The sequence below is a fragment of the Mobula hypostoma genome, chromosome 11 (assembly GCF_963921235.1).
Source record: "Mobula hypostoma chromosome 11, sMobHyp1.1, whole genome shotgun sequence".
NCBI classification, from domain to species: Eukaryota; Metazoa; Chordata; class Chondrichthyes; order Myliobatiformes; family Myliobatidae; genus Mobula; species Mobula hypostoma.
The window spans coordinates 52719444-52745513 of NC_086107.1; the positions used below are offsets into that span (position 1 = coordinate 52719444).

Sequence of the window (26070 nt, forward strand, 5' to 3'; positions counted from 1 at the left end):
CAGACTTTCGGACCTTCTAAATTTTTCTTGCACTTTTCTCTCATTGCTCTATTTTTGCCACCTCAGAAACAGCCAGCTCAATACTCTCTTGGTTAAGTGCACTTTCCTCTCTATCGAACAGGTACTGAATCTGATCTGCTAATATGTGATGGGGCTGCGTCAAGGGTATTTAAGTCCGCAGTAACTGATCTGACATGAATAGAGAGAATGGAGCTTGCTTGGGACCTTCTCAGTGTACGTGTGTGATTGTCATGCGCTGGGAGCCAGAAGTGTATGCGATCCTAGGGCTGGCATTCATGACATTAAATGAGCACAAAGAACTCCTAAATATTAATAGGACTACAATGATTGAGGAACTGGCACCTATCCACTCTCACACAGGCTGTAGATTACAACACAATGGCAGCTTGAATTTCTTTTTGGCCAGTTTTTGTTAAAAAAAACCTTCTTGAAGCAGGAGACAGGGTGTAGTTACTCATCTTATTCACTCCCAGATAAATAGCAAGGACCTACTTGGAGTAAAGTCTAGTTGGGGGGGGGGCCAGAGGGTGTTATTTTTTACACAGAGTGGTGGCACAACCAGGGTGGTGGTAGAGGCAGATACATGAAGAACATTTAACGAGTCTAAGAGACCTTTAGATAAGCACATGGATTGAAGGAAAAAAAGAGAGGGCAATCTGAGGGGGAAGGGTTAGATTTATCTTGGAGTAGGTTAAAGGATCAGTCGAAATGGCTTGTACTGTGCTGTTCCATTTTCATTTCTAGAGGGATCAGAAACCAAGGGGGAATAGATTTAAAGTGATTGATGGAAGGATACGCATAAAACAGCCATGAACTGTGCGTAAGTGGAACAATGATTGTTATTTAAACTGCCTTATTTTTCTGCTATATGACGCTCAGTAGCAATATCTCATCTGGTGTGATGGATATTCGCTTCCTGGACCAGGGGCCTATTGTTTTGTCCAGCTCAGCTTTCTAAACACAGAAGCCACTTGTAATAGCAGGGTAATTTAAGCTTCCAACTATATTTGTTTAGCTTCTGATAAACAGGAGCCAGTCTTCAGTTCTTAAAATGTAAATGGAAAACAGTAACCAGATTGAAGTTAAAACAAGGCACTGTCTATAGAGCAGCTTTGCAAACAAGCTCTGTTTTATCTGTAGGAAGTAGGATGTTAATTACTGCATCTGGCTTATTGCTGCTTAAGAGGTTCAGTATATGACAATGGGTTATTTAATTTGGCTTGTTTCAAAACAGACAATGCTGACTAAGATGCTTGCAGACCAGATGGAGAAAAATCACTTAGCATATTAACAACTGATCTATTAATAAATTGAGAGCTTTGTGGACTCAAGGAAGTTAGCTTCACAGCATTAATTGTGGGTAGCTGGGAAGTGTAGCTCCAACAAGCTTTTAGACTGTTTGTGTAAAAAAGGTATCTGAGAAAACATATACTTGAGAAGTCACCCAACTGGCAAAGAAACTATATAAATGTAGAGAGCAGTTCAGGCTTATTAAGAAGATTGAAAGAAACACTGGTTGAAATAGAATCCATTCCTCCGGCTTTGATTTCTGCGACAGATGATTCGTTCATCTGCAACACGGGTATGTTTTTTCAGTTTATAGGAATTGTGTTTTGGAAATCCTTCGAGTTTTAGAAATAGTTTATAATTAGGAACTGTTTAAGATAGATATCTTCTGTGTGTTTTAAATAAACTGTGTTTTAAATTACTTCGTTAGCTGGAAATATCTTCTCCCTGGTGGGGGAACCCACTGCTCAAATAGTGCGTATTGACAACTAGACTCACCATGGAGAATAAACAGGGAAGTGAGCAAGTCTTTGAAGATTAGGAGGTTACAGTATAATCTCCCGTTAGTAATAGACTAAGACAACTGTGCTGTTCCATACAGCGCTATATGAGGTAATTCCTACCATTATCCATTAGGCTCTATAATGAATCAACCTATAGCAGGAGAAATGATGACCCCCTTCTGTTAGACTGTTTGAGGTAACTTATTTTTTATTCTTGCTTACTTCTCTTCTAATAATTCTATATCTGTACACTTGTAAAGCTACTATGACACTGTAATCTCCTTTGGGATCAATAAGGTATCTATCTACCTATTTATCTATCTATCTTTAGTGAGGGTACTCATGGCTACGTATATCGGATAGGCCTTAACATCTTCACTTGAGTTTAGGATTTCATGGTCAGCAAACCCAATACCATCACACTGGAACACAGAACTAAGCTTACTGTTTTTTTTCAAATACTAAATACTGTGCACCAAATACACTAATATGAACAAAGCATTGTAGGTTCAAACATTGTTCATTCAAATACAATATCTGAATTCAGTTTCATTGCCATCATTGTGCTGGTGTACATTATTAATGTGCTGGTGTTCTGTAACATGGGATGGCAGGAGGTTTTGTGATACATGTTATTCTCTGTACAATAGGCCTCAGCAAGAAAGATGCAAAATTATAGGGTACAGTAGTGCAGAAAGCAATTCTGGAAAAGGCTAATGCATGGGAGAATATAAAGCTAAGTTAGAGAAGGGAGAAAAAACATTTTTAATGCTGTAAAGGTTTCTGCCTCTGGCATTCTTTAGCATTCTTTCAAGTGATAACTTCCAAACCACTACCACTTACAGAATGAAGATCTTTCACACATCTCCCCTCTCATCCTTCCACTGCCTATACCTCCATGTGCACTGCTTCAAATGCAAGTTTATCCTTCTTTAAACACAGAGGCCAAAACTGTGGGCAGGTGCAGTTTTACTGATGCCCTGAGAAATTGCATCAAAACTTTCCTAATTTTTTACCATGTGTTCCTTGCAATAATGAGGCACATTCCATTAGCCTTCCAAATTGCTTGCCGTACTTGTGTGAAGTGCTTCATGTATGAGGACTCAGATGCTTTTCTACCTCAACAATTTGCAAGCTTACTCCACTTAAACAACAAATTGCTTCTTCATTTTTCCTTATGTGCCATTTGACAATTCACTTAGCCTGTTTACATCTTCTTTGCAGGTTCCTTGCCTTTTTCTCTCAACTTGCTAACCCACCTTTCATCAGAAAATTTGGCTACAGTATGCTTGATCCCTTCATTGAAGTCATCAATGTAAATAGTTGAGGCCTAGCATTGATCCCTGTGGCGTCCCGTTAATTGATGATGGCTAATTTATCTCAACCCCTTGTTTTTTGTTAGTCAAACATTTATCTCTCTGTGGCAATGTTAACCCAACCACATACACTTCTTTCTTATTAAATAATCCATTATATGGCAACTTACCAAATGACTTCTGTAAATCCAAGCTAACCTGCCTACCCAACTGTTGTTCCAATTCTTAGTAAATTTTCTTTGCATCCTCTCCAGTCACAACCAGATCCTTCTTGTTATGTGGTGACCAGAACTGTACATAGTATTCAAGAGTGGTCTAATTGTTATAGATAAAGTTCAAACATAACCGCCCTGCTCTATAAAGCAAACATCCCTTACACCTTATCCTACTACCTTTAAGGATATGTCTCACTTTGTACCACTCAGGAGTCATGGAATTCCGTATCAATGAATCTGGAGCTCAGTGCAAACAAACTGTTAGTTCAAGAGCCAATTATTACTCTATTGGGTTCCAAGCTGTTATATTCCTCAGTAAATTAACATCGAAAGACTACATAGGTTGGAAGTTTGAAATCAAAATAGAAAAGACTGGAAAGCCTTACACAATGGAATTCAGAAGAATGAAGGGAGATCTCAATCAAACCTATTGAATGTTGAAAGACCTGGATAGGGTGGACATGCAGAGCATGTTTCCAGTAGTTTGAGAGTCTATGACCACAGAGCACAGCCTCAGAATAGAAGGAAGTCCCAATAGAATGGAGATGAGGAGGAATTTCTTTAGCCCAGGGGTTCCCGACATTTTAATGTTGTGGACCAATATCATTACGCAAAGGGTTTGTGGACCCCAGGTTGGTAACACCTGCTATAGCCAGCGGGTGATGAAACTCTAACATTCATTGTCACATTTGGCTGTGGAAGCAGTCATTGGTATATTTAAAACAGATTAGTAAAGGTGTCAAGGGTTATGGAGAGAAGACAGGAGAATGGGATTGAGAGTGATAATAAATCAACCACATTCAATTGTAACAGCTGACTCGCTGGGCCAAATGGCCTGATTTTGCTCCTATGTCTATTTTATATGGAGTCATAGAAAAGTAAAGCACAGAAACAGCCCCTTTGGCCCATCTGGTCCCTCCTGAACTATTTAAACTGCCTCCTCCCATCGACCTGCACCTGGGCCATAGTCCTCCGTACCCCAACCATCCATGTATCTATCCAAACTTCTTGTAAGCATTGAAATCGAGCTCGCATGCACCACCTGTACTGGCAGCTCATTCCATGCTCTCATGACTCTCTGAGCAAAGAAATTTCCCCTCATGTTCCCCTTAAACTTTTCACCTTTCACCCTTAACCGATGACCTCTAATTGTAGTTCCACTTAACCTCAGTGCAAAAACCCTGCTTGATTTGCCCTCTCTATCAAATCTCCTCTCAGTCTTCTACGTTCCAAGGAATGAAGTCCTAACCTATTTAATCTTTCATTATAACTCAGGTCCCCCAGTTCCAGCAACGTCCTTGTAACTTTTTTCCGTAATCTTATATTTATATTTTTCCTGTAGATCAGTAGCCAAAACTGCACACAATACTCAAAATTAGGCCTCACCAACATCTTATACACCTTCAATATAACATCCCATCTCCTGCACTCAATATTTTGATTTATGAAAGTCAGTGTGCCAAAAGCTTTCTTTATGACCCTTTCTGCCTGTGACACTACTTTTAGCGAATTGTGGACCTTTATTCCCAGATCCCTTTGTTCACCAGACTCCACAGTGTCCTACCATTAACTGTATAAAACCTACCCTGGTTGGTCCCACTGAAGTGCAACACCTCGCACTTGTCTGAATTAAATTCCATCATAGTAAGGGAAGCAGTTTCACATATGAGGGCATAGACTCATTTTGATAAAGAATCTTTGATGTAAAACATTAACTGTTTATCTTCCATCATCATTGTCTAACCTGATGAGTTCAGTGGATTCCAGTTAATTGGGCCATCGGTTAATCCTGGCAGCCTCCTATTTGGAACAACTCTTAAAGAACAGAAACTAAATAAGAAAATAGTCAGGATTCCCTTTGTTTATTTGGGACACTATGTTACTTAACTGGGACAGGAGACTGTTTTCAAACAGCTTCTAACTAGCATCATTCACGTGCACTTGTGTAGTTGTTAGACAATATATCATAAACAATTATTAAATAGCATCAGGTACATGTGCTTATATTCATAAAGCTGTGATCTTCGTCACTGTTAGTTGGTGAGAAATAAGCGGTAAGACAATTCAGTAATATTTTGCTCACCGTGTTTTCAAGCATTCAAGCTTGGAGATTCAAGAAACAGCTGGGAGTGAAATTTAAACAATTTCACTACTTCAGCAAGTTAGGAACTATAAAGAATTTGATGACATCATCTTGAATGTTGCAATGAAAATGAAAATTTGGAGGATGCAATTGTTGAAAGAAATTTCTGCACTCGGAGTCTGCACTGATTTGGTAATTTACAGTCAATCAAAAGAACACAGCAGCATACAATTTCTCCATTAATAACTATTGATGAGTTGGTAATAATATCATCTCCTCCTCTCTGATGATCAACACTGGCACACCTCAGGGGTGTGTGCTTAACCCACTGATCTACTCTCTCTACACCCAAGATTGTGCGGCTAGGTCAACTCAAGTGCCATTTATAAATTTGCTGATTGTTGGCAGAATCTCAGGAGGGGGCAAGAGGGTGTACAGGATGATGTCAAGAGGGTGTACAGGAGCAAGGTGTCCCAGCTAGTTGAGTGGTGTTGCAGCAATAACCTTACACTCAACGTTACTAAGACCAAAGAGCTGATTGTAGACTTCAGGAAGGGTAAGACGAGGGAACAAACCAATCGTCACTGAGGGATCAGAAGTGGAGAGAGTGAGAAATTTCAAGTTCCTGGGTGTCAAGATCTCTGAGGATCTAACCTGGTCCCAACATACCGATGTAGTAATAAAGGCAAGACAGCGGATATATTTCATTAGGAGTCTGAGGAGATTTGGTTTGTCACCCAAAGCACTCAAAAACTTCTACAGATGTACTGTGGAGAGCTTTCTGCCAGGCTACATCACTGTCTGGTATGGAGAGGCTATTGCACAGGATCAAAAGAAGCTACAGAAAGTTGCAAAATTAGTCAGCTCCATCTTGGTTACTAGCCTCCGTAGTATCCAAGACATCTTCAAGGAGCGGTACCTCAGAAAGGCAGTATCCATCATTAAGGACTCTCATTATCCAGTACGTGCCCTCTCCTCATTGCTACCATCAGGAAGGAGGTACAAAAGCCTAAGGCACACAGTGATTCCGGAGCAGCCTCTGCCCCTCTGCCACCCAATTCCTAAATGGACATTGAACCCATAAACACTACCTCACTTTTTCTATATTGTTTTTGCACTATTTTTAATTTAACTGTTTAAATACGTTCATATATATAAACATATATACTTATAAACTTCTTTTTACTGTAATGGATTTTTTTCCTATACTATCATGTATTCCATTGTGCTGCTACACACTAAGTTGACAAATTTCACAACATATGCAGGTAATATTAAACCTGATTCTGATTCTATTAAAGTTCAAATACATTTATTATCGAAGTATGTATACTATATATATCCTTGAGATTCATCTCCTTACAGGTGGCCACAAACAACGAAACGCAATGGAACCCATTAGAAAAGGACCATCAAACACTATAGAGAGATAGAGAAAGAGCTAGAGAGAGAACAAATCCTGCAAATAATAGAAGTAAGCAAGTAACATTCAGAATTGAAGTTCACAAGAATGAGTCCACAGCCACGAAGCCAGTCACAGCCGATCCAAGAGCTGCTTAGTTGCAGTTCACAGCCTCAGTTCAGTGTAGAGTCAAGTAAACCTCACAGTCAGCGAGCTGAACACCAACCCCAATACTCCGATCTTTTCAATCTGGCCCAGTGCTTAAATCAGACAATCACTGGTTCGTTCTTCGCTCTCAAACCCAGGCCCAGCGGCTTTGTTATGATCTTGGGCCTGAGGCCTGCTGCCTTGATTCAATCCATAGCCGACCTTTCCAATTTGGTCCAGCACTTAAATTGGTCAAACCTCAGCTTGTTCCTCATTCTCAGGTGCAGGCCTCGCCGCCTCGCCTTGCTTCTGCCACGCCAAATTGCCTCCGGGTCCACTCCAGCAGCCAAGCATTGGCTTGTTGCCCACTCTTGGGCCTGGGCTCAGCCACCACAATTTGGGTCAAACACGTCACACCGCAGCTGTCCTGCGCCTCCAAGACTTCAGTTCACACCGTAAAAATGCTTGGTCATACAGGCGGTTCAAAAGCTCGACTCCGAAAGGAACATCACAGGCTATTGCTTGCAGTGATCATTTTTGAGAAAAATTGTGATTAGTAAAGTAGTTAATAGTTGTTTTTGGTGATAGCAAGACTTCGTTGTGTTTCACCAGCGCCATCTTAAACTGGAAGTTTTATAGTACTGTACTGTATTTGTACGGTACTAACTTGTTCTATATTTAATTTAAGTACAAAATTTGTTACTCAGTTAGAATTAGTTTGTGTTTTTTATACTTTTTAAATTATTTCCATGAAACTTCAGCTAATTAGGGCAGCTCCTTAATTGAGCCAAAATGTACTGGCCCCGGTGTTTCCCAAATAACCAGAATCCACTGTATATGCAGCATTTTCTCTCTTTTTTATTTTATAATTCCATATTTAAAAAGATGGTCACTGACATTTTAATAAGCCTAGTAAAATCCATTGCAAAAAATTAGACAGATTATTGACAAGTAAAATTTTCACTTAAAATCAGATTAATATCTATTTATTTCAGTATTTTCTAGGCAGTTGAAACTGTACCCAAAGAGCTCACAAAAAAGTTGGTTGAGTGTATCACTTCAAAAACTCTGCATTAAGTTCCTCTTGAATCTGAACAAATAGGCATGCGTTCTTACTTCTGGTCTCAAGATCAATCTAGACTCAATACCCACTTTATTAGGTACCTCCTTTATCTAATACAGTGGCCACTGAATGTACATTCACAGATTTCTACTGCTGTAGCCCACCCACTTCAAACTTTGATGCTCTTCTGTACACCACTTCTATAACGAGTGGTTATTTGAGTTACTGTTGCCTTCCTGTCGGCTTGAACCAGTCTGGCCATTCTTCTCTGATCACGTTCATTAACAAGGCACTTTCACCCATGGAACTGCCAGTCACTAAATGCTTTGCTTCTTGCACCATTCTCTGTAAACTTTAGACTGTTGTGCATGCAAGTCCCAGGAGATCAGCAGTTTCCGAGATACTCAATCCACCCCATCTGGCACCAACAACCATTCCAGGGTCAAAATCACTTAGATCACATTTCTTCCCTATTCTGATGTTTGGTCTGAACACCGACTAAACCTCTTAACCATGACTGCATGCTTTTATGCTTTGAGGTACTGCCACATGATTGGCTGATAAGATACTTGCATTATGAGCAGGTAAACGGGTGTACCTAGTAAAGTGGACACTGGGAGTAAGTTCAAGGCTTTCTTCATTATTCCTAGACAAGCCCAGCGTTTGCAAGAAACTTCGCAGGACATGACATCACATGCCATTGATGGCCAATTGCTGGTCACATCAACAGCGCTATCAAAATAGCTGCTGTGTCTGCAATGTAATTGACACCTCCTCCTGGTAATTCATTTGCTTTTGAGATATAGCGCTTCTTTGTTCCTAGCAGACATCTCCTATTTTTGCTTCAAATTCATTTCATACCTTAATATGGGATCTTGCACTGGCACAAAAACTAAACTAAATTCTCCTCTTGGATGTGTAGTAGTCTGACCATTAGCACAAAAGGTCAGAATCAATCAGGTTTATTATCACTGGCATGTGACATGAAGTTTGTTAACGTAGCACCAGCAGTTCAATGCAACACATAATCTAGCAGAGAAAATAATAATAATAATAAATAAACAAGTAACTCGATTACGTATATTGAATAGATTAAAAAAGTGCAAAAACAGAAATACTGTATTTTTTTTTAAGTGAGGCAGTGTCCAAAGATTTCATTTAGGAATCGAATGGCAGAGAGGAAGAAGCTGTTCCTGAATCGCTACAAGGACCTACAAAGACTGATACATGAACAATTAGCATGGATGTTAATTTTTGTAACCAAGGAAGGAATTTGACTCTCACTTTCTAGAGAAACGTGAATGCCCGTTTAAAGTAAAGGAATCAGCTGCAGAATACTTAAAAGCATATTCATTTCAATTTCCTGTGTTATTTTCATTTAGTCATTAATCTTTTCAAACTAAACCAAAAAAAATGTAAAAGGAAGCAAGAAAGAATGTAAAATTTGGTAAAAATGTTAAATAAAAAATTGAAGGGTCTTGTCAAAATGTCGACTGTTTACTCCCCTCCATAGTTGCTACCTGACTTGTTGAGTTCCTCCAGCATTCTGCGTGTGTCAGTAAAATTAAAATATTGTATGTGCTAAATTTAGGTCAAAAGAACCATTGTGATTTCATCTGATTACATTTCACCTTTTTCTGGCGATCCTGGCTGGGCTCCCCTGGAGCTAACTCGCCAATAAGGAGAGGTTTCAGAAACTTACGGACAAAGGTAAGGTCTGGATGGAAAGCCCGGAATGCATCCTGCAACAAAACAGCACAAGCAATAAGAAGTCAAAATAAGACTTTTCAGAGAAAGAAGAGTGTACTTCTAATTCAGTAAAACTATTGTGACTATCAAGGCATATGACATTAGAAATGGATAAATTTAACAATTATTATTTTGCAACACCATCAAAGGCTCCCTGAAGCCGTACTGCAGTGGCTTTGGGCAGTGTAGAGTTCTATCCATCTGATAGTCCCCACCAGGTACAAACTCTACAGTGTAACAAGTCACAGAAATGGCAATCTTAAAATGCCAAACCTTTGCCAGCTACTGAGCTTGGGAAACTGATGTAGGTCGACTCATTCTACACATAATCCTCATACAGGAGGCAAAACTACAGCGGCATCCAAATCGTTGCTATTTAAATTATCTTTTCCACTGCAATTAAAATATTAAGTGACTAAGCTACCCTCTTCCCAGATATTCCCCAGGATATAGTCCTTGTTTTTAAATAAACTTTCAATTATCATGTTCCTGTACACAGTGTGGGAACATTTTTTTTTCTCTCTCTCTCTCTCTTCCTCTCTCCCTTCCTCTCTCTCCCTCCTTCCCTCTCTCCTTCTCACCCCTCTCCCTCACCTCTCTCCCACACACAGAACCAAGCTTAATATCACTGACATATATAATGAAATTTATTGTTTGTGTCAGCAGTACAGTGCAATACATGAACATTACTATAAATTGCAATAATATATATTTAAAATATATATGTGCGAAAAGACAGTGAAATAATGAGGCAGTTTTCAGGAGTTCATGGACCATTCAGAAATCTGAATGTGGAAGGGGTAGGATCGGTTCCTAAAATGTTGATTGTGTGCCTTTAGGCTCTTGTACTTCCTCCTTGATGGTGGTAATAAAAAGTGGGCAGGTCCTGGATGATGGATGCTGACAACTTGAGGCATTGCCTTTTGAAGATGCCCTCCATGGTGGGGTGCTGGGGAGTCTGATGCCCATGATGGAGCTAGGTGAGTTTACAACCCTCTGCAGCTTTTTACAAATCCTGCGCATTGCCCCCCCCCCGCATACCAGACAGTGATGCAACCAGTGAGAATGCTCTCCACAGTACATCTGTAGAAAATTGCGAGACTTTGGTGGTACACAAAATCTCCTCAAACTCCTAATGAAATACAGCTGCTAGTGAGCTTTCTTTATAATTGCATCAATATGTTGGGCCCAGGATAGATCTTCAGAGATATTGACATGCTGCAACTTGAAGCTGCTCACCCTTTCCACTGCAGACCCCTCAGAGAGACTTGCTGCATGTTCTCCCAATTTCCCCTTCCTAAAGTACACTTACAATCCCTTGGTCTTACTGACTCTGAGTGCAAGGTTGGGGTTGTGACACCAGTCAAACAGCTGATCTATCTCACTCCTGCATGCCTCCTCGTCACCATCTGAGACTTTACCAGCACTGGTGTCAGAGAGTAGAGCAGTGAGCTAAGGACACATCCTTGAGGTACATCTGTGCTGATTGTCGGTGAGAAGGAGCTGGTATTTCCCATCTGCACTGAATACAGTGAGAAAATCAAAAATCCAGTTACAGAGGAAGGTACAGCAGACATCCCACCTCTCCTGGAAGTTCCGGGAGTCTCCTGCATATTAATAGTGGCTCCCTGATGCCCACAAATTATATACAATATCCCGGAAATCAATTGTTTTGAGAGCGAGAGAGAGAGAGAGAGAGAGAGAGAGAGAGAGAGAGAGAAAGCAAGAGAGAGAGAGCGAGTGAGAGACAGCGAGCGAGAGAGCATGCGAGAGAGTGACTGAGAGAGCGAGCGAGTGTGAGCGAGAGAGCAAATGAGAGAGCGAGAGAGAGAGAGAGAGAGAGTGAGCAAGAGAGAGAGAGAGCAAGCGAGAGAGCACGCCATGGCAGAGTGTTCTAAAAAAAGAAAATATAAAACGTATGTCACCCCAGACTACCCTAAAGTGTACCTCCTGCCTAATAGGGGTCAAAAATAATGACAGTGTTGTTCGCTGCACTGTTTGCAACAGTGACTTTTCTATTGCTCAGGGTGGGTTAAGACTGCAAAAGACATGTTGAGTTGAGTTTAACAGGTGTCATTCGTTCATTAGCATAGCTAACATTATTTAAACTAGCTGGCTAGCTGCTAAGGAGCTACTCTATTGCAGACATCCCACCTCTCCTGGAAGTTCCCGGAGTCTCCCGCAAATTGATGGTGCTACCTCCCTGAAATGAGTTTTTGCAGGGTGGGATGTCTGGTAGAGAGGCCTGGGCTTTGATGTTTATTGATTAGCACTGAGGGGATGGTGGTGTTGAATGCTGAGCTGTCATCAATAAACAGCGGCCTGACATAGGGATTGCTGTTGTCCAGGTGATCAAAGAATGAGTAGAGAGCCACTGAGATTGCATCTGCTGTAGACCTATTGTGGAGATAGGCGTATTGCAGCAGGTGAAAGCTCTTGGTCAGGCAGGTGTTAATTCTGGCCGTGAATAATCACTCAAAGCACTTCATCACAGTGGATGCAAGGGCGACTGGGCAACAGCTCACCCAGCTCTTCTTGTGCACTGATATGATTGATGTCCTTTTGAACACCCGCCCCCCCCGTACAGTTTCAAAACATTTTTTCTGACAATAACTTAACTCTTCTTCTCACTCCCACCACCTACTCATCATCTGTTAATCCGGTAGAAAGTAAAGAAAATGTTGCAATGCTTGTGTTCAGGTTTTCAAGCTACCAGTTCCATTTGCAGTGCACTTCAAAGCCTTTTACCAGGGCACTGCTGTGTAGCACCTTCAAGTAATGTGACCAAAGTGTATAAATCTCAGGATGACATCTGGAACTGCCAAACTGTTCCCAATGGCAACCAGCAGTGCCAGTCAAAATTAACCTTGAGGTTCATTTTGAGCATCTAATCCAGTTGTTCCAGTTCAGGTGAAACACTGGCATCTACCTGACAACGAGGAAGGGTATATTCCATTCACAAGCAGCAGGGCAAATCTGTCCATCTAATTCCTGGGCTGTAAGTCTATGTTCAGTCATCATCAACGTGATAGAAACCTTTATTGCTACTGCTATCAAGTAGCACTTACTGACCAATAACCTACATACCATTGCCCATGTTGGGCTTCACCAGGACCACTCAGCTGCTGATCTCATCACAGCCTTAGTCCATTCCAGAGGTGAGATAAGGGTGTCTGTTCTGAACATCAGGGCAGCAGCTGATTGAGTGTGGCATCAAGCTGCCCTGCTAGAACTGAAGTCAATCGACATAAAGGAGAAAGTACTTCACACGAAAGTATATATGGTTGTGGTGTTAGAGATCATTCATCCCATCCCTTGGCTATCCCTGCAAAACAACACATACAAAATGCTGGAGGAACTCAGCAGATCAGGCAGCATTTATGGAAGATCATAGTGTCAAGATTTCATCAAGGTCTTGGCCCAAAACCTCAACTGTTTCTTTTCTTCCATGAGTTGCTGCCTGACCTGCCGAGTTCCTCCGACATTTTGTTAGGTGTTGTGAGAGATTCTCCAGCATCTGCAGAACCTCTTGTGTCTATCACTGCAATGCTCTAGACCCAACCATCTTCAGCTGCTTCTCCAGTGACCTTCCTTCCACTGCAACATCAAAAGTTGGGATGTTTGCTGATAGTTGCTCAATGTTGAAGTTCATTCAGAACTCATCGGCAAATGAAACAGCCATGCCAGCATGCACCAAGCTCTAGACAACATTCAGACATGGGCAAGTAAGAGGCAAGTGGCATTGTTCCACAAAGTACCATGGGATGGCCATCGAGAGAGAGCAAGAAAGAGTGAGGAAGGGAGGGAGGGAGGGAGAGAGGGATGAACCACCATTGATGTTCATTGCAATTACATTAGTAATTCTTCACTGTGCAAGACACCAACAGTATGCCAGAAATTCGAAGGTGTCAGAGGGCAAAAATGAGTGCAGTTGTTATTAGTAAGATGCTTGGGAAGCTGAAAGGTCTGAAGGTAGATAAGTCACCTGGACCAGATGGACTACACCCAAGGGTTCTGAAGGAGGTGGCTAAAGAGATTGTGGAGGCATTAGTGGTGATCTTTCAAGAATCACCAGATTCTAGAGTGTTTTCAGAGGACTGCGAATGTTCAAATGTCACTCCACTCTTTAAGAAGGGAGAGAGGCAGGCATAAGATAGGAAATTTTAGGCCATCTAGCCCGACTTCAGTGATTCAGAAGATGTTAGAGTCCATTATTAAGGATCAGGTTTCGGGGTACTTGGAAGCACATGATAAAATATGGCCAACGTCAGAATGGTTTTCTTAATGGGAAATCTTGCCTGACAAAACAGTTGGAATTCTTTGAGGCAAGTTAGACAAAGGAGAGTCTGCGGTTGTTGTTTCTTGGATTTTCAGAAGGCCTTTGACAAGGTGCCAAATATAAGGCTGCTTAACAAGATAAGAGTTCATGACATTACAGGAAAGATACTAGCGTGGTCAGAAGATTGGCTGACTGGCAGGAGGTAGAATGGAATAAAAAGGGCCTTTTCTGGTTGTCTGCCAGTGACTGGTGAAGTTCCGCAGGGGTCAGTACTGGGACAGCTTCTTTTCACGTTATATGTAAATGATCTGCATGACAGAATTCATGGCTTTGTGGCCACGTTTACGGACAATACAAAGATAGATGGAGGTAGTGTTGAGAAAGCAGGGAGTCTGCAGGAAGGTAAAATTAGGAGAATGTGCAAAGAAGTGGCAGATGGAATGCAGTGTAGGGATGTGGTAGAAGGATTAAAGGTGTAGACTATTTTCTAAATGAGGAGTAAATTCAGAAATCGGAGGTGTAAAGGAACTTGAAAGTCCTGGTGTAGGATTCCCTAAAGGTTAACTTGGAAGTTGTGCTGGTAGTAGGGAAAGCATATGCAATGTTAGCATACACTGAGATGACTAAAATATAAAAGCTCGAAAGGGAATCGTCAGATATTCCCATTTAGGACTGTTACAGCTGAGCTCCACCCTCAGCCATTGGTACTCCAGTAAGCAAAATCGCTTTTTAAAAAAATTGAACAATCCTCAAATTCGGCAGACTCCAGACTGCAGAACGGCCAGGTAGCAAGTGCAGTTTCCCTTTAAGAAAGCTCTGCCATTAGGCTCAATATAATTGACTTCAACCTGAAATTTGATAAGGAGAAAGTAAAGTCTGATGTAGCAGTATTTTAGTGGAGTGAAGAAAATTACAGTGGTATGAGAGAGGAGTTGGCCAAAGGACATTGGAAGGAGATGTTGGCAGGGATGACAGCACAGCAGCAATGGCTTGAGTTTCTGGGTAAAATTGGGATGCTGTAGGGTAGATGTATTCCAAACACAAAGAAATGCTCAAATGGCAAAACAGTACAAGTGTGGCTGACAAGGGAAATCAAAACGAATGTAAAAACAAAAGAGAGGGTATACAACAAAGCACAAATTAGCAGGAAGATAGACGATTGGGACACTTCATAAACCAACAGAAAGCAACTAAAAGAATCATTAGAAGAGAAAAGATGAAATATGAAAGCAAGCTTGCAAACAATATCAAGGTGGATAGAAAAAGCCTTTTCAAATATATAAAAAATGAGAGTGGTTATAGGTCCACTAGGAAATGAGCCTGGAGAGATAATAACAAGGGACAAGGAGATGGCAGATGAACTAATTGAGTATTTTCACTGTGGAAGACACTACCAGTGTGCCAGATGTTGAAGGGTATGAGGGAAGAGAGTGCAGTTACTATTATAAGGGAGAAGGTGCTCAAAAAGCTGAAAGGCCTAAAGTTTCATAAGTCACCTGCACCAGACGAACTGCTCACTAGGGTTCTGAAAGAGGTGGCAGTAGAGATTGTAGATGCATTAGAAATGATCTTTCAAGAATCATTGGACTCTGGCATGTTTCCAGAAGACTAGAAAATTAACAAATGTCACTCCACTCTTTAAGAAAGGAGGAAGGCAGCAGAAAGGAAATTATAGATCGGTTAGCATGACCTCAGTGGTTGGGAAGATTTTGGAGTCAATTGTTAAGGATGAGGTAATGGAGTACTTGGTGACACAGGACAAGATAGGACAAAGACAGCATGGTTTCCATCAGGGAAAATTTTGCCTGATGAACCTGTTGGAATTCTGTGAGGAGATTACAAGTAGGATGGATAAAGGGGATGCAGTGGATGTTGTATATTTGGATTTTCAGAAGGCCTTTGACAAGGTGGCACACATGAGGCTGCTTACCAAGTTAAGAGCCTATGGTACTACAGGAAAGTTATTAGCATGGTTAGAGCATTGGCTGATTGGTTGGAGGTAGTGCGTGGGAATAAAAAGACCCTTTTCTGTTGGTTGCCAGTGACTACTGATGTTCCACAAGGGTCGGTGTTGGGACCACTTGATTTAAAGCTGTATAACAATGGTTTAGACAAAGGAATTGATGTCTTTGTTGCAAAGTTTACAGATGATATGAAGATTGGTGGAGGGGCAGATATTGTTGAGGAAACAGGTAGGCTGCATAAAGACTTAAGACAGATTAGGAGAATGGGCAAGAAAGTGGCAAATGAAATACAATGTTGGAAAATGCATGGTCATGCACTTTGGTAGAAAAAATAAATATACAGATTATTTTCTAAACAGGGGGAAAATCCAAAAATCTGAGATGCAAAAGGATTTGCCAGTCCTTGTGCAGAACACCCTAAAGGTTAACTTGCAGGTAGAATCGGCGGTGAGGAAGACAAGTGCAATGTTAGCATTCATTTCCAGAGGTCTAGGATACAAGAGCAGGGATGCAATGCTGAGGCTTTATAAGGCATTGGTGAGGTTGCACCTTGCGTATTGTGAACAGTTTTGGGCTCCTTATCTAAGAAAAGATGTGCTGGCATTGAAGAGGGTCCAGAGGAGGTTCCTAAGGATGATTCTGGGAAGGAAAGGGTTATCATACAAGGAAGGTTTGATGGCTCTGAGCCTGTACTCGCTGGAATTCAGAAGGATGAGGATGATCTCATTGAAACCTTTTGAATGTTGAAAGGCCTAGACAGAGTAGATGTGGAAAGTATGTTTCCCATGGTGGGAGAGTCTAGGACAACAGGGCACAGCCTCAGGATAGAGGGCCGTCCATTTAAAATAGAGATGTGTACAAATTTCTTTAGCCAAAGGGTGGTGAATTTGTGGAATTTGTTACCACAGGCAGCTGTGGAGGCCAGGTTGTTGGGTGTATTTAAGGCAGAGATTGATAAGTTCTTGACACAGCATTAAACGTTATGGGGAGAAGGCCAGGGAGAGGGGCTGAGGAGGGGAAAAAAAGATCAACCATGTTTGAATGGCGGAGCAGACTTGATGAGCCAAATGGTTTAATTCTGCTCCTACATCTTATGGCCTTTTTGCTCATCCATGTGCCTGTCCAAGAGTCTCTTAAATGTCCCTAATGTATCTGCCTCTATCACCACCTCCAGAAGTGCAACCAGTCTCTATATGAAAAACCTATCTCTGACATCCCTCCCCACATACACTTTCCTCCAAACACCTTAAAGTATATCCTTTAATATAAAGCACTGCCCCACTGGTAAAAAGGCACTAGTTTCCCACTCGATCTATGCCTCTTATACACGGTTCGGCTCTTATACACCTCTATCAAGTCTCCTCTTATCCTCCTTCACTCCAAAGAGAAAGGCCCTAGCTCATTCAACCTTTCCTCACATGTTCTCCAATCTAACCAACATCCTGGTAAATCTTTTCTGCACTTTCTCTAAAGCTTTCTCCATAGCTTCCACTTCCTTGGTAAAAAGAAGGAAGGAATTGAAACATGTGCAGAGGAAGATCAAGATGACTAAAGAGGAATACAGAAGAGAGCTGGAGAACAAGCTTGGGCAGAGGTGTGGAGACGCATGAAGAACATCAATGGCTTCAATCAGTCTAGCTGTAGAGCCTCAGAATGCAGCCGTGAATGGGCTAATGAGTTACACCAATTCTTCAATAGATTTGACAACTGCCCTCCTGTTCACACCCCTCAGCACACCAGTCCAGGTGCCGAGGCACCCAATGCTCTCACAGTGCCAATACCTCCCCTCCTCCCTCCTCCCCCCTCCAATACAACATATGGATGAACAACACAGGCTTCCCTTGTCTATGTCCCTCTTTGCCCTGCACCTACCATCCATACCTCCACAAACCAACTACTATCATCCTAATCCTCACCTCCCCAGCCCCCACTTTCCACCAACTCCCTAGTCACCATGGACTCACCTTCACTACCGAGCAGGTGAGAAGGGGTCTGGGGAAGCTCAGACACGGCAAAGCATTGGGACTGGATGGTGTGAACGCCAAGGGCCTGAAGGAGTGTGTTCAGCAGCTGTGTGGAGTTCTCCAGCACATTTTCAGTCTGAGTCTCAGCCTGGAAGGGTCCCGACTGTGTAGAATACATCATGTGGGGTCCCAGTACCCAAGAAGGGCCAACCGAAAGTCTTGAATGACTATCATCAGTGACCCTGACCTCACACATCATGAAGAACCTGGAGAAGCTGGTCCTGACTCACCTCTGACCCTTGGTCAGATCAACACTCGATCCCCTGCAGTTTGCTACCAGGAGCACATCATTGATGCTGTCATCTATCTGCTGAACAGAGCCTACTCCCATTTTGATAAGCAGGGCAGCACTGTAAGGATCATGTGTTTTGATTTCTCAAGTGCCTTCAATACCATACAGCCCTCATAGTTGGGAGACCAGCTCCATTTATTGCAGATTGGCATTTCCACTGTATCCTGGATAATGGACAACTGACTGGCAGACTAGTTTGTGCATCTTCAGGGTTGTGTGTCAGATGTGGCTATAAGCAGCACCAGGGCCCCAGAGGGGCCTGTATTGGCTCCCTTCCTGTTTACCCTGTATACCTCAGACTTTAGATACAACGCTGAGTCATGTCATCTGCAGAAATTCTCTGATATCTCTGCAATAGTTGTGTATATAAAGGGAGGATGGGAGGATGAATACAGGGCCCTGGTGGAGAACTTTGTCAAATGGTGCAAGCTGAATCATCTGCAGTTCAACATCAGTAAGACAAAGGAAATGGTGATGGACTTTAAGAAGACTAAGCCTGCATTGCTCCTGTTACTATTGATGGTGAGGATGTGGATGTGGATGTGGTGAGGACCTACAAGTACCTGGGGTGCACCTGGATGAAAAACATGAATGGAGAACCAACACAGAAGCTGTGTACAAGAAGGGCAAGAGTCACCTCTACTTCCTGAAGAGATTAACGTCCTTTGGAGTATGCAAGCCTTTCTTTCACATGTTCTACCAGTCTGTTGTTGCCAGTACAATCTTCTATGCTGTGGTGTGCTGGGGCAATGACATCAACACAAGTGATGCCAACAGACTCAATAAACTGATTAGAAAGGCTGGCTCTGTAATAGGAGTCAAACTGGACACACTGGAGGCTGTGATAGAACAAGGGGCCCCACAGAAAATATTGACAATTCTGGACAATGTTTCTCACCCTTTGCATGCCACCTTGGCTGAACAGAGGAGCACTTTTAGTAATAGACTAAGACAATTGTGCTGCTCCAAAGAGCACTATATGAGGTCATTCTTACCTTCAGCCATTAAGCTCTATAATGAGTCAACCTATATCTGGCCAAGTAATAACCCCCCCCCCCCAACTAGACTGTTTGAGGTAACTTTTTTTTTATTCTTTCTACTTCTCTTCTAATATTTATATTTGTGCACTCGTAATGCTACTGTGATATTGTAATTTCCTTTGGGATCAATAAAGTATTATCTGTCTAATGAGGTGACCAGAACTGAACACAATACTCCAAGTGTGGTCTTTTTTTTTTATTAAGTGCAATCGTGAACAATAGCCAGATCAGAAATGCTGATCAAGTCAACTAGTTCCCACAGAGAACTCTGATAGGCCAGTCAGATGGTTCACATATGTACAATTAAGAAACATTAAAAAATAGTAGAAATACTGGAGTCATGATGATCATGATGAAGTCTGCTGGAGAGAGACATTTATACACATGCTGTCCTCCATAATTCAAAGAGATTGAAGGATAAGGTTGCAGGATGACAAAATGTGGCAGGAGAACTTGGAACTAAAAACTAATCCATACCGTGAGAAAACAGCACACATTCTAACCGGAGTTTTAAAAGAGCTGCAACATCACCTCATGACTCTTGAGTTCAATTCCCCAACTAACAATGGGCAATATACCATACACCTTCTTAACCACCTATCATCTTGCATGGCAACTTTGAGGGATCTCTGGATGTGGACCCCAAGATCCCTCTGTTCCTCCACACTGCTAGAATCCTGCCATTAATCCTGAATTCTGCCTTCAGGTTTGATCTTCCAAAATATATCACTTCATACTTTTCTGAACTAAAGTCCATCTGCCACTCACAGCATAGCTCTGTATTCTTTCAATATTCTGTTGAACATCAACCTTCTATACTATACACAATATCACCAACCACTGTCATCTGTGGACTTACTAACTTTCTACATTATCCACTACCATCGTGTCATCTGCAGACATACTAACCCCACCCATCCATTTCATCATCTAAGTCATTTATAAAAACTACAAAGAGCAGGGGTCCCAGAACAGATCCCTGTGGAGCACCACTGGTCACTGACATCCAGGCAGAATACGCTCCACCTACTACAAACTTCTGGCAGCTGTGGGCAAGCCAATTCCGAATCCACAAGTTTCCCTAGATCCTTCATCTCCAGACTTTCTGAATGAGCCAACTATGGGGAACGTTGTTGAATGCCTTACTAAAATCCATATACACCACCTCCACTGTTCTATCTTCATCAATATGTTTTGTCATTATTATTTCTAAAACTTTCACAGCCAAAGTTAGAACTTCCTTGGAACTCCCCGTCAGGAAATGTAGAGCAAACTTGACTCAAAATCAGGGCAGTGGAGACAATTCAGCGATGAGCAGTATCTTCGATAATAGACTGCAAAAATAACAAGCCACAAGGGGCCACAGAATGAGAGAGAACAGATACTGAACACCACAGGCAACAAAGTAACTGAAGGGTAGAAGCAACTGGTTGAGGCTGGCAGGTTCAATAGATAAACAAGGACTGTGGACGAGAGCTGGGTTTAAATAGGCTACAGGTGATGAATTGGGAAGGATTTGCAGGTGATGAATTGGAAATGAGCTGCAGCTGAATCCTGTTAGCCAGGTAGAGACCAGCAAGTGCCTGTCTGTGCAAGCATGACAGGACCCCTCCTCTTATGACATGCACCAGAAGACCCAGTATGATGCAGATGGGTCCGGAGGAACTCTTTGATGAGCGATGGATCCAAGAAGAAACTGGATGGCACCCTAGACCTCTCCTCTGGACCACCCTACCCAGTCGCCCAGGTACTACACACCTCATCCACAATGAAATGAATCCATCAATCAGCGACCCATGTACAATCCTGGGCTCCGAAAGTGCAGGCTGAGATCAGATGAGTGGTCCTTGGACAATGGGCTTGACGCAGTAAATGTGGAAGGTAGCTATGATCCTGAGGGATGGTGGTAACTGCAGACGGTAAGTGACTGGACTGATGCGATGGGTAATCTTGAATGGAGCAATGAACTAGGGCAGGAGCTTGTAGGTGTTGGTGTGCAGGGCTAGATCTCGAATTGACAGCCAGACAAGGGTCCCCAGGCTGGAGTAGTCTGCCTGCTCACTGCTGGCAGTTGTCCGTGGTTAGCAGCTAGGATGGCCCTCCCACACCTTTCCGGTATTCCAGCAGTGGCAATCCAGGGCCTGGAAGATGGGGTCTCCATCGTTGGCTCTTCCATGGAGAACAGAGGAGGTTGGTAGCCATAGAGCATTTCAAAGGGGGCATACCTATGGCAGAGAAGGTGTGTAGGTCAGGAGACAGTTTGGTCCAGACCAGATACATCTTCCATATGGAAGCATTAGAGGCAGCAAAGCATCACAGATACTTCTCTACTTGCTGATTGGCACTTTCTGACTGACCACTGGTGTGCGGATGACAGTCAGAGGACAAACTCACTGAGATGTGGAAGAGGGAGCAGAAGGCTCGCCAGAGGCAGGAGATAAATTGTTGGCCTTGGTCTGGCATAATGTCCTAAGGGAAACCATGGAGGCGAACTACATGTTGAAGAAGCAAGTTCCCTGATGGTAGACAATGAAGTGGGTTGCCTTGGAGAACCAGTGCTCTACCATCGTGATCATCATGGCCCGTCAGAAGGTGGCACACCCGTGATGAAATCCATGGCAATGTGGGACCACAGGCATTGACGGATTGGTAGGGTTGCAGGAGAGGAACTGCCATACATCTGCAGTCCTAGTAGGCCACCAAAACTGGCATCGCAGAAAATCCAGAGTCCATTCTGCACCTGGATGGCCGGAGAGGGGTGAGGAGAGGGACCACTGGAATGCCTCAGGATGCAAGGCCCCCAGCAGGTACATGCAGTGGTCAGGTGTGTCAGCCAGAGCAGGCTCGTGTCTAGGGCCTGACAGACCTGGTCCTCAAGAACCAGTTGTTGCTACTATATTTTCCCTTTTTGTGTATTTTCACAGTTTGTAATCCTTTGCACATTAGTTGTTTGTCCATCCTGTTGTGTGCAGTCTTTCATTGATTCTATTGCATTTCTTGGATTAACTCTGTATGCCCACAAGAAAATGAATATTGGGGTTGTATTTGGTGACATATATGTACTTTCATAATAAATTTACTTTGTACTTTGGTCTGGTGGTCGTTCCAGATCAGGAAGGGCTCAATATTTCCCATCAGCCAATGACTCCAAGGCCCATTGAGTGGAGAGTAGCTCCCTGTCTCTTACTACATAACAGTGTTGTGTACAGTTGAACTTGCTCGAGAAGAAGGCACAAGAGTGTGTCTTCCCACCCTGTTCTCGCTGGGACAGGATGGCCCTGGCGCCCACCTCGGATGCATCCACATCTACCACTAAAGGTCCTGAGGGGTTCAGATGGTGGAGAATGGAAGTGGTGGGGAAGCACCTCTTAAGCTCCTTGAAAGTAGGGTCTAAGGCAGGCAACCAAGTTATCCATAAGGGAGGTGAGAGGAGTGGCAATTTGGCTGAGTTCCAGATGAAACAGCAGAAGAAGTTGGAATAGCCCACGAAGCTCTGTAGCTGTTTGAGGGAATATAGTCAGGGCCATGCCCACACCTTCTCTGTGTCCAAGTTGTTACACCAGTGATGCTCATGCTGTTGGGGAGATAAGGGGGCTCTCCTTAACTGCATGGCCCCCGGAGGCATTGCTGATGAGGGTCCTCTACTATGACATGGAACTGGGGTTCAGCCTGGTGATCTGGAGGCTGCTTCCAGGAGACACCTGTCAACATGAAGGGCCAGAGTGAGGATGTTTTCAAGGTCGTGGGCACTTTCAACTTGTCTTTCAAATGCTGCAAGAGGCCACGATGATATTGGCCAACAGCACTTCCACATTCCAGCCACAGTCCACCGCGATGGTCCTGAATTCCACGGTGTAATCCAGCACCGAGCGTGAGCCTTGACGCAGGTGAAGTATCTGACTCGCTGCCTCCCTTCCACTTCCTAGATGGTCAAAAACCCTGCACATCTCAGTGGCGAATACCTCGTTTTTGTTTCAAATGGTGGTTTTAATGTCCCAGTTAGCGTCAGCCCAGGTTAGGGCTTGCCCAGTCGAGAGAGAGGTGATGAAGACAATCTTGACACGTTTCATACAATACAGAAATGAATGCAGCTCCAAGTGTAAGATGCACTGGGACAGGAAGTTGTGGCATTAGATTGGGGAAATCCAGCGAAGCTTTTGGGCACTGGAATCTGGGGCTCCGAGGGAAAGGTTGACTGCTTCTCATTTTTCCTTCTCTCACTTACAACTTTTTTAACATCCAACTGTCCCATCACAGCTCCACCATTTGCCTTGCCTGTTTCCTCCTTCCATCTTTGCAGTATCATTTGTCATGCAGGGAAATGACCAGAATTTAAAAACATTTGCCCATCTCAGGAATGTGGAAATCACCATCTGAATAGCAACCCTTCCACCAGATAATCACAATCTTGGCATCATTTTTAATTCCCATGTGAAGTACAATCAGCCTCTTGTTATTGCAACCTGCTGACCTTCAGCCGGCTGCCAATTGCCTGGAATGTACGTCTCACATTGAGGCTCCTGTGTTTTAAGTTTCTCCTCTTGCTCTCAAGTTCCGTGTTTTGTGCTCACTTAAATTAATTTATCCTTCTTTTCTGTGATATTTAAAATATTTTTCATCTTCCAAGCATTTCTTTCTGCATTATACAGTCAGGGGCTTCAGGCCAAACAACGTAAAGCGACAGCAGAGGCCCCATGTCAAGTGCCTGGGGGAGCAGCAGAAGTTCTGTGTCAATTCCTGGGTTGGATACCTTCCATTTGTAGTGTAAACTTTCCACCACAGTGAATGTAGTTCAGTTTCATGTCACACCCACTCAGTGGGGATTATGGAATAGTGATTAGGAGGTGTAATCCAGATTGATTGTCCCCTGTGAAACCAATTCCAGCTTCCTCCCCCTGCCTTGCCAGTGGGCAGTGAGCCTCTGCACCACTAAACTGTAAGGCACTGTGTCAATGCAGTCTTGGTGACCGAGGTGGAGACGTTCAATATTTGAGAGCGGAGGTGCCCCAGACATAATGCATAAGGAGTGGTAATAGATAAGTGGAGTTTTAAATTCCAGCAATTGTCCCAATGAACTAATGGCAGAAGTATTCATATGAATGAGCAACATTTAAATACCATACCCACAAAGATCGTTAGTCTCAGGTATTACCGTGTGCACATGGTCCTCCCTCACCTATCAGCAATCCCCATTAATCATGTCCTGCAATGGAATCTTGCAAATTTTATATTACTCCCACACACACACACGTACAGCATCTTGAATAGCTTGTACACATGGCCAGTACATGATAACCGGTAATGAAGGAGCAGGAACGTACTGCCCTGCCCTTGCAGGATAGAGTGGTGCACAACTAGCAGCTGCAACCCAGGGCACGCGCTGCATCCCCTCACACAGAGGAGGGCTGATGAGCTTTATTTGTCACGTGCACATCAAAGACATACGGTGAAAGAGCGTCATTTCTCATCAAAGACCAACACAGTCTCTGGATTGTGCTGGGCCAGTCCACAAGTGTCACCACACTTCTGGTGCCAACCGACGATAGAGATCTTAGTAGCACGGTGCCATGAGAACAATCTATCCGTCAAAGTCAGCAAAACAAAAGAGCTGGTCATTGACTTCAGCATGGGGGTGGGGACTGTGTACGGGCTCCTGTTTTCATCAATGGCGCTGAGATTGAGAGGATTGAGAGCTCCAAGTACCTAGGAGTGAGCATCACCAATTGCCTACCCTGATCCAACCACGTAGTAGATGGCATGGCCAAGAACATTTACCAACGCCTCTACTTGCTCAAGAAGCTAAATAAATTTGGCATGTCCCTGTCAACCCTTACCAAGTTTTATTGATGCACCATAGGAAGCATTCTATCAGAATGCATCGCTCCTTGGTACAGCAACTGCTCTGCCTATGACCTCAAGAAACTGCGGAGTTGTGCACATCACTGACACCAGTCTCCCCTCCGTGGACCCTGTACTTCTCACTGTCTCAGTAAAGCAGCCGGCAGAATCAAATACTCTTCCCACCCGTCTCCCCTCTCTTATCAGCAGAAGATACAACAGTCTGAAAGCGTGTTCCACCAGACTCAAAGGAGCTCTACCTCAGTGTTATCAGCATATTGAATGGTTCCCTAGTATAGTTGACGAACTCTTTACCTCGCAATGTACCTTGCTATGATCTTGCACCTTATTGTCTCCCTGTTATGATATGCACCCGACCACACCATCTCCTGGGTTTAGACGCTCCAAACCTCCAGAATATGAATAGCTGGTGTAGCCCCTTTAAAGACTCAGGCCTGCTCCACTAATTGGCAGCAGTGTGTTGATGCCAGAATTTTAATATTTAATATCTAAACTGAGATTCAGTGCTCAATCATCAGCTCAACTTTGGATTCTCATATAGCGTCCAGTCTAGAACCCTGTCCTGTTTTCAGCCTTGCATTGTGTTCCGATTCCAGTCTCGGATATTCCGGCACTTGGGTCTAACCATCCTCGCCTAGGTCTGTCGTCACACTACCTGCATTCCACTCTCTGTGTAGCTGTCACACTTTATTCCGCAACAGCTACACAAAAAGTTTAGCCGTTTCAGATTGAAGTCTATTACCAAGATGTACTGCGTAATAATTTGTTTTCTATGAAATGTTCGCAAGATAAACTTTTTACTGTACCTTAGTACACGTGACAATGT

The 26070-nt window shown here is 43.1% G+C and overlaps 1 protein-coding gene across 2 annotated transcripts in view; it reads right to left on the reverse strand.

The window, feature by feature from the left end:
* The window catches only part of fads2 (fatty acid desaturase 2), a 101376-nt gene that overhangs the window by 41052 nt on the left and 34254 nt on the right, over positions 1 to 26070 (reverse strand). The window contains exon 2 of one of the 2 annotated variants that reach the window (XM_063062037.1): positions 9669 to 9779. The exons of the other annotated variant lie outside the window; for it this stretch is intronic. Within the exon in view, the coding sequence (XP_062918107.1) occupies positions 9669 to 9779 (111 nt within the window). The remainder of the gene's footprint in view (positions 1 to 9668; positions 9780 to 26070) is intronic. 2 annotated transcript variants of the gene reach the window in all.